At 29.7% G+C, this 10,339-nt stretch overlaps 1 protein-coding gene across 4 annotated transcripts in view; it reads left to right on the top strand.

Moving 5' to 3' along the window:
* Obsc (Obscurin) overlaps window positions 1–10,339 on the top strand; it is a 185,041-nt gene that overhangs the window by 98,769 nt on the left and 75,933 nt on the right. For all 4 annotated transcript variants that reach the window (XM_067045343.1, XM_067045345.1, XM_067045344.1 and 1 more), the window contains 5 exons: window positions 397–518; window positions 2,750–2,928; window positions 3,892–4,000; window positions 8,760–8,877; window positions 8,954–9,129. In XM_067045343.1, coding sequence (XP_066901444.1) covers window positions 397–518; window positions 2,750–2,928; window positions 3,892–4,000; window positions 8,760–8,877; window positions 8,954–9,129 — 704 coding nt within the window. The remainder of the gene's footprint in view (window positions 1–396; window positions 519–2,749; window positions 2,929–3,891; window positions 4,001–8,759; window positions 8,878–8,953; window positions 9,130–10,339) is intronic.

Genomic DNA, 10,339 nt, shown 5'->3' with positions numbered 1-10,339 from the left:
ATATATTAATATTACCCCACTGTTCCATACATAGTTAGGTTTAGATTTTAGAATATAATAAAATTCCATATTCAGGAGAGTATTGTACAAATTTCTGTATATAAAGGTTTGAAGTTTGAAACATATAATTTAAGTGAAACAGAAAAGGATGTTTCTTAAATTTATATTATTATATGAAATTGGTGACCAATACCATTGATACTTTGATAATTAATTAATAATTCTATATATTATATCGTAATATATTGTTTATAATATATTACTATAATAGAATGAACTCTTTTCAGCCATCAAAACTAAGTTGACATTTTCATTAAAAAATCAAAGTATACTGATAAGGTAGCTAGTGAACTGAAGCATTTTCGAATACCTACTTATAATTTTTTGTTTCTTTAGGCTAGACTGGATGTCATTGTTAAACCTGAGATAAATGTTTTTAAAGATATAGTTGGTATACCATATGAAGATGCCCAGTTTGTTGCCAAAATAAGATCTAATCCACGTGCTACAATTCTGTGGTTTGAATACAATATTATTTATTTTATTTTAGTTATTATAATGTATAAATTTATTATATAAAAGTTGATAATTTTACTTCTTGTAATTTCCCTCTTTTTTTTTTTATCCTATACTAATGATCCTTTTAAATGTATTTATCATAATTTCCATCTCCTTTACTTTGATAACTCCTAATTAAATTTGTTCTACACCCCTTCCATTTTAGTAGCATGATTGATCAAGATTTAGAAAGACCTAGTGTCAAAATCAGGTCCTGGGAAAAATTAAATAAATGAAGATTTAATAATTCAAAAAACTTAAGCTCTTTTTTTAGAATACAGTTACTTCCTAATATCCAATGCTAACACTCCTACTGTAATCATCTGTTAAAAGTTAATAATTACCATTTCTCCTTCTTGTTGCTGTATAATCTTGTTCAAACTCACTTGGAAAAGCAATCTCAATTGGAAAAGCTTCACAATCAAACAGTGGGTTATATCTCTGCATCATCATATCCCCTATGTCATTCTGTACTTACATTAATGTAGCATAGCATGAGCTCCATTGGAACTCAAGGTTTAATTCTGGGAAAAAATTCCTTAAGCTTGCACCTCTGTTAGAATCTATGGCTTGTGTTACTGACCTTCAACTTCTCAACATTGCATCTTGTCATATGAGGGTGGTTTGAAAAGTTTTCAGAATGTACTAGAAAGAAATGTCTTACCTCGGTGGAACTGCTTTTATTTTTTAACATAGTCTCCCCATAGACTAATGCATTTGGTCAGCGATGTTCCAATGCCTTGATCCCATCTCAAAAATAAGATTCCTCCAGGCCTGCAAATTACCTCTCCAATTCGGCTGTCAGTTCTTCCATTGTAGGAAATCTCTGTCCACCTAGGGATGGATAACGGGCCAGATTTTGTTTAGACATTTCCAATCTGGTTCATTAATGGTCCAATATCAAGAGCCGTGGCACCCATCTTGCGGATAATTTTTTCATTCCCAATTCTTCAGTTAAAATGTGATATGCTCATTCAGATGACTTCCCTACAGCTTCAGCAATCTCATGCACTTTCAGTCGACGATCCTCCATGACCTTTTTATGCACTTTTGCAATAAATTCTGGGGTTGTTGCACTTTTTGGCCGTCCACTACGCGGATCATCATCTAAGCTCTCTCGACCCTATTTATACTCGCTGCTCCACTTGGCAACAGTTGATCCGACTGCTTAATTTTGCACTTATCAAGAACTAGTCCAAGTCAATGGTAGCCCCATGGTATGTCCAAACATTATGCAATGAGGATTTATATCTCGCACTTATAAGGACTTTGTCAATCTGAGTGCTAGTAAAGCATCTGTTCTGTCCAAATTTCCTCAGTGTTGCTAGATTCACTAATATCTGTGGAAAACAGGTACTCTAAACTACTAGGTCCTTTGAGGCTGCAAGATTCACTGTAATTCTTTCATTATCATTGGAGTTTACATGGAGGCTAAATCTGCCTATAGCAGATCTGACGGCCTTCTTTTTTTTTTTTCGAATTTGTGTGTTATAATCTCCAACCACTATTTTTATATCATGAGCAGAGCAAACATTAAAGTTATCTCTTATACCATATGAGATTACAAATTGTAAACTTTTCATTTTATGCATATAACACATAGTAGTTAAAATCTAAATAAAGGCTTAAAATCTATTCCTTACTGTAATACTTTTTTACCTCTTTAAATCCAGTTCAAAATGTGTGTAGTCTGTCATAACAACTGTAATAACTCAGATGTGAATTTTTGTTGTGTAAAATATCTTTATTACAAGGAAACATAGCCTTGAGCTTTTGCTTTTCTATTCTATTTTAATTAATTATAATTGTAAAATAAGTAAAAATTGATCAGAAATTATAGATAAAAGATTTTTTTTTTAATGCTTGTTAAATAATTTATTACGCCTTAATTTATTATTAATCTAGTTATTTTGAATATATTTTATAAACATTGTTTATAAAAAAATATTAGGATGGTTTCATAACTGTAAACATTTTGAAAATGCAGGTTTTGATTATTTTTGATAATTAAATTATTAAAGCCAATTATACCCAGTATTCTGAATACACCAATATATTTGTATATGGAATCGAAAAATTAATGTATTCATTGAATCTAAATATTAAACATTTCATCAAATTTTTATTTATAATTCTTTTAAATTGGGAAACTTTTATAATGTTTATAGAAAAGGGATTTTTTATGTTTTAGGGAGAAGGATGGCATCACATTATCACCAAACAATCATTATGAAATTGATCTTGATCCCGTTAGTGAAATTTATAAATTAAAGATAAAAGGTATTCTTTTAGAGGATGCAGGAGTTTACACTGTAAAAGCAGTCAACTCAGTTGGAGAATGCTCTGCAAGTGCCAAATTAAAAATTCATAGTATGCTACTGTTTGTTGTTGTTTTTTTTTTATTAAATATATATAATTTTGAAAATGCTTAATTCAGTATTTTAGGTTTAAAATGCTAATTTATTATTATTTCAACATTTACTATTGTGATTGGTAATTGAATGATAAAAAAGATCAAATAGTAAGTGAAATGTATATTTAGCTAGCAGTTAGAAGTGGAAAGATGGAATCTGAATTGAAAGAATGAATGAAAAACTTTCATCTGTTTTGCACATCTTTAGAGAGACATTTGCTTACATAGCTTCGTGTAGATAAATATACATCAAAAATGAGAAGAAAGAACAATAAATAAGAATGATGAGCTCAAGATATGATAAACAAACTAACTCTACCAGTATTACTTAACATATGAAATATGTGCAAAAAGATGATAAAAATAAGTGAATACAAATGTTTTTCACTGAAATGATTTGTTAGGATGTGATGAACTTGTCTTACTTAAACAAAGTTTTGTTCTGAAAGAGTACAACCAAGAAGTGTTGGCCAGTTTGGGTTTGTAATGATCTGCTATTGTTTATATCCCCTCCATATGACCTGCACACTCCCTCCACCAAAACCAGTCTGCATTTTTTGGTTTTACTTTTTAGATAAGATAAAGAGAAATCATCCCCATATAATCATTATTTGTGATCAGTAAGGTTTATGTTCAAGTACACTCTGGTTTGAATAAAAACTCACTTCTAGACCGATACAAGATGGCAATATGCCATTTGTGGCTTACTCTGGCCAAGAAGATACAGTTTCCGACACTATTGAAAGTAATAAAAGACTAAGTCTTAAATATTTAAATTCCAACTAGGATTTATAGTTTTTAAAATATTGATATGGTTTGTAAAAATTATTTTAAATACAAAATATGAGGTATTTAATTAAATAAATTAACTTAATAAAATTAAAAATCCTACAATGATTTTTTCTTTCTTGAATTTTTAGTGATAGAACCAGAATTTACCAAAGGTTTAGAGAATATAACAATAAGAGACTATGCACAGCTTGATTTGAAAGTGAGAGCTCAAGGTGTTCCTAAACCAGAAATTCGTTGGTAAGCCATTTTTGAAATTTATCATATTTACATTGTTTCAATGTGTAGTTAATTACTGCTTTATATGAATATATATATATGATGTAATTTAAATAAGGGGAAAATGTAGTCATTGTAAATTTATGAGTCTCTGCCTTAATAAATTAATATAGTTATTTTGTAGCTATAAACAAAATTTATTATCAATCTTCATAACATAGAACATATAAATATTTTTTTCCGGCCTAAAAGGTACTCAAAATAAGCATAAAGTCTGATTTGTTTGCCCTTTTTCAATTTCTAAGACAACTTATGGGAAGGAACATGCACTATTATTTCTAGACAAGATATTTTGCATTAGGTTATTTCTCTTATTAGCCACTTCCAGCTTTAAACATAATATTTCATGCACACTTTATTGCAATTTGTTGAATTTTTGACAAATTAACGAATACTTCCAGCCACCACTTGGTCTATCCTAGAATTATACTTACCAGCCCCGAGCGCTGTGTTTAATGCTGGTCCTTACCTAGCTGCTACTCTAAGGATGATATCTACCTGTTATTTCCCAGTTTTAAAAACTTTGATATGATCTTATTACCCTTGGCAATTTCCTGTCAGTATTCATTTTATCATGGGGCAGCCTAGGGATTTTGTAGTGGTGTAATCCTATTGAACTTAAGTCAATTCCAAGGAACCTCATTTATAGGTTTCAGCTGTCAATCTACTTTCCTGTTTAACCATTAATATTTAGCTTGTAGTTCCTTACAGGAGTACAAGCAAGTACACTGACATAAAGATTTAGAGTTTCACGTTTCAGTCTTCTCCTCTCCTTCCAATTTCACTATTGCAAATCTAATGCTAAATAATACCACATTACAAAATAAAATTGGAGCCATTTAAATGGAACGGGTGACAGCTGTTTAAACCACCATAGTGCTGAAAAAAAATCAATTTAGAAACTAGAAATAAAATTACTAAGTATTTTCTTAAATATTTATAGATAAACTAAATTTCTAACCTTTTGTAAAAGTGTCTTTTAGCTAGAAAAACTATTCTATAAATTTATATATTTATGTCATAAAATAAATAAACATACAAAATTATAAATAAATATTATGTAATATGTCAATGTAGTTCTTTTCTTTATAGGGGCTTAATGTCCTACACTATAACTAGGGCTGAAAGTGCAGGTTCTGTAACAGATTACCAACTAATTTCAGGAAAGTAAAAAAGATCAAGATTCATTTCATGGTTTCATTTAAAAATTCTATTAGAAATCAATCATGAAATAAAAATAATCTGATCTGGGTTTCAACCTATTAACCTAATTAGTCAATTGGATTGAAATAGAGTAATCTATCTGACTGGTTGCCTATGTTGAAAGTTTAAATATAGTATTTATTTTCCTTAAATCAAATCTTATTTTTTGAGTTATTGTTTCAACAGTTTTCTGATTGTAGATACTTAATTTCAAAAGTTATGAATATAGATTAAAATTATCTAGAAGTAATGTTCAATTTACATCTTCAATACCTCCAAACACAATATGGCATTGGCAAAGTACAATCCGAATCTATTGTTCATACAAATGAAGGGACAAAACAGTTTAAATTTTCAGGAACCTTAGGCATAAATAACACAAAGGCAACCTAGGCAATGCCTTAGGGCATCATGTGTGAGGGAGAATGGGTTATTACGAGATCTCATTAAAAAAAAAAATCTGGAGCATTCATCACACAATTTTCACTTATTACCCAACTTTGAGATGAAATTAATCCTTGCATGTTTCAAAAAAGCTATTGATTTATGGTTTATTTATTATTCATGATGGCAATACTTCATTTCACTCTGTAATGGGTGTTTTCTTATAGGTAGAAAACTTTAAACTGAAATAAATCATAAAAATAATGATGGTTGACATGGTATTGGCTGAATTAAAAAGTTAATCATATGCCATCATTGTATAAAATAGATTTCAGGTCTATGGAAACCACTGCTGGCTTAAATAAGATACAATCTGCAATTCTAATTTTTGATCAGTTGAGGCAGTATATTGGTAATAACCCTGAAAATGTTGTCTTCCAAGTGGTCCAACTTCTGTGGTTTGTTGGTGTAGACTAGCCACTTTTCAGATCCCCACAGAAAAATATTCCATAATTTTTAAATCACAGATGATGAGAGTTTACAGATATATTATTCACAATATGCACTCGTCAACTGTGTTTTTAGCCCATTCACTGAACTTCTGACTTACATAATGACCACACAGCTTCAATTATTGAACAAGCTGGATCTTGAGAACTTTTGAACCATATTCTTCCACAAAATCTTCCATAAACTGTATGGACACAGCTACAATTCAGGTGAATCGACTCAATTATATGGACCTCAACCCTACACAACTCGGAAGCATTACTCAGAACACACTGTACAGCATCTCAGTGGATGTGGATTACCTATTAGAGTGTGCTTGATGTAAAGAGGATCCATGGTGTTTCGATTAACTGAAGAAGATAGACAAATATGTCGACCATGGAACAGAAAAACTTCAACTTTTGAAATAAAATTGCACAATTTGAAAGTGTTGTTCTGGCGAAGTCTATTTATTATGAAATGATAAAACATACTTATCACAAATAAACTATTAGCTATTAAATTAACTGTCACTGGAAATAGTGTTGTTCCTTAAAAAAAAAAATTATTCTACATACGGGTGAGTAAAAGCATAGACATCGTTACGTGGAAGGACAGGGGTATATCATCCCCCACAATTATGTGTAAACTCAAAAAGTTTAGAAATTTGAGATATGAGAACCTGAGAAAATTGTGATGGTAAAACATTACTCAAAATTCCTTATTAAAACGTTTTAGGGAAGCCAGTTTTCCAAAAATGTTTCAGGAGTTCCCAAAAAAAGGAAATTTCAGGACTTCCCAAACCTCCATAAAGTTGGGAAATATTTAGGTTTGGCACCTCTTCCAATAAGTTGTAGGAATTTACCCTAGTGAAATTAAAAACTAGGATAATTATTATAATAGCCATTGAAACCCCAAAATATTTATTTCTAGCTTGAGTTAATTATAATTTTTTTCATTGATTATATTTCTCCAGTTTTATTTCTTTTAACAATGTTTAATTATTTCATGTAAACAAAATTAAATCTGCTTTAGAGGAAACCATGTTGAAAATTCAGTATTTAAGGGCTGGCAGTTTGTTTCTGTGTAAAGACTGTTTAATTGTTATGATTTTAAAAAATATATATATCATGTATAAAATAAAGTGGTACTTATGGTGAGTCGATTTTCGTGAAAAAGTTGCTATAACATTCCAGGCATATGTCTGTCCTTAATTTCAGTTTTGTACAACCTTTTGTTTTTCTGCTAGGCTGTTTACATACATACAATTTTGTGGTACTTGGCTATTTAAACTCAGGAGACCTTATAATTTATATTTCCATTGAAAATTCTGATTCCAAATTTATCACCATCGTAATACCTGAACTTGCTATATAATTCATATACATATAGGTAAATGGAAGTAAAAAACGACAAATTCTGTTGCAATATTCATGATGAATACATTTTATGTATTTTATTAATACATCATTTACTGTTCGTCAGTGTATACTTAAAATTGTGAATTTAACAATGAAGAGAGAAAAAATAAATTAGTAAATTCAATCCCAAATATCTACATGTAGTCAATCTAGTGCTAAACTTAAAATTACTAATAGTTGACTTGAAAAAAAGGACAATCATCTAATTTTGTATCTGCTTATTATTTTTTCTCTCATGTGCACAGTGCTGCTAGGCATGTAGATGTTGCTGCCTCATACAACTTAACGATGTCAACTTTCTTATTTGAGTTTAGTTATTAGTTATTATACCATTTATGAATGTCAACTTTCTCATTCGAGTTTAGATCACTAGTACTCGTTTTTCATGGGTCTTGGCTTACCTCATACTTATGTTGTGCATCATGGACACTGTAAATCAACAGATATTTCCCGAGTCCACAATCATAAAATTTCTACTTATAGTTGAAGTACCAGTCAGACCTTGACCCTATATGGAATTGTTATTTTAACAGTTTTAAAAATACTTCAAACCAATTTGTTTGTATGATTGTTTTCTGACCTTTATTAATTCACTGGTATGTTGCATAATTAAGTACAATGGCTTAAGGGGATGTTGACTAGTTGAATCTTCTGGTGAGATGTGAATAGTTGGTGGGTGTGTGTTCACTTGTCGTTTTAAAGCTCATTGAAAAACCCAAAGCTTATATTATTGTTTTCTTTTCTCTAAGTACCTCCATGAATTTCACAAAACTTCTTTTTAATAAATATGTTTTTTCATCATTTTTATAAATAAGGAATAGATTCAATCTTTATTAAAAACAGATTACTTATCTTATTGAACTTAATGAACAAGTAAGTCTTATTTATCTTGTAAATTCAAATATACTAAAAATAGAAATAACATTTTAACTAAAAATGGTGGATCTTTCCATGCCATAATTGAATCATATATTGATTTAAAAATTAAAATGATGTTTTACATGGCTAAAGGTGAATTTAAAAAACTTTTAATTTATATGTTTGTTGGTCACATAACCAAGTAAATCATGAGATTAAATATACTCATATTTTTAACTGCTAATTTGCTATCATTCTCAAGCTTGCCTATATTAAGTGATTTGAGATTTATTGAATGTCTATGATCTCTAAAATAATAAATGTTTTGTGTAGAAATATTTAAAAGATTAATTTAAAATTTTTAGGTCTAAAGATGGTATAGATTTGGAACAAAGTGAAGGAATGACATTGGATACTCGATGTGAAGGAAATGTTTCAAGCCATTTATGTATTCCTCACTTCAAAGAAGAATATGCAGGCAAAGTAAGATATAATTAATATGTATAAAACTTCAGTGACAGTCCCAATTATATTTTCTATATAAGTTTTAAAATTCTAGTATTTAGTGAGAGCATACAGTTTAGCTGGCCATGCAGATACGTATTGCTATGTTAAATTAGAGATGCTGTCTCCTGCCTTTTCAAAATCTCTTGGACGAGCTTTGGCTGTTGAAGAAGGAGAACCATTGGAACTAAAATGCAAAATTGAAGCTAGTCCATCTGCTTCAATTAAATGGTATGATATTTAGCTAATAAAATCAAATATATTTTTATTATATAGGTAAAAAGTAAAAAATAATTTTTTCTTAAATTATGAAATGTTTCACCCAGTTTTAATATAATGGAAGCACACCAACAGGTTAGCTGCTAATATCAATGCATGTTGTTTTGCTTCAAACTGAAAATATATCTTATAATTTCGTTTTAGATACATATCAAAAAACCTACCTATATCCTAGATCCTCTCACTCTTGGTTCATCCATCCACTCATTAAACACCAGATCCCAACCGAATGATTTATATATGCCCTACTATAGAACCTCCTTCTTTAGCAAATCCTTCGTCATACGTGCAACCTCCCTCTGGAATTCTCTTCCCATCTCCATTCGCCAGTCCTCATCCATTCTCTCCTTTAAACAACACCTATTCCTTCATTTATTGAATAACCAAACCTCCAAATCTTTGTAATCAAATAAATAGGCAGGTATTGATTAACATTATAAACAGTAGTAAATCCAATATACCAATGTAATTTCTACCTACTATCTGAAAATTTGTAAACGCTTGCCAGATAAAAATCTCACTATATGAACCATTTATTTATTCTTAGGGGACATATGTCCCAGAATAAAGTTATTTTTTCATTTCATTTTTTTCATTTCATCATTTGAAATAATTTGATAAAGGAGGTTTAGATAAAACTGCTTCATTAGCAAATACATACTTTTTTATTTATACTATCTCTTTTTGGAATACCTTGCCTATTTATTTATAGTTATAATATAATAATTATTATGTTATAATCTTTTTAAGTTCTATTTATACATATTTGTAATACACTAATTACAATAATATTTTCCATTTACTATCATTACGTATTAATATTAGATAATATAAATCCTATTCTTTTTGATTTGTCTTTTTCTTGTTTTACTTTTTACCAAAGTAATAGCTTATATTTTTAATTTTATTTTACTATTGATGTAAAATATCAGCACAGTATATATAGGAATTTTTTTAAATCAATTATTTCTACCAAACGCCCATAAATTGCTTTATTGAGATGATGATTTATATGTCTGACATTCAGTTGTTACAACCTAGGTTAAATATATGGTTATAGAAATAAATCGGTAAGGCTCTGAAAATCACATCACTGATACGGAAATATTCATCACTGTAACCAACACCTCACTATATCTAAGGTCTCTCTCTCTCTCTCTCT

Source organism: Halyomorpha halys, unplaced genomic scaffold (genome assembly GCF_000696795.3).
Source record: "Halyomorpha halys isolate HHAL.00 unplaced genomic scaffold, Hhal_1.1 Scaffold179.1, whole genome shotgun sequence".
Taxonomy (NCBI): Eukaryota; Metazoa; Arthropoda; class Insecta; order Hemiptera; family Pentatomidae; genus Halyomorpha; species Halyomorpha halys.
The sequence above is the reverse complement of the archived record's forward strand: the minus strand, read 5'-3'. Positions and strand labels throughout refer to the sequence as shown.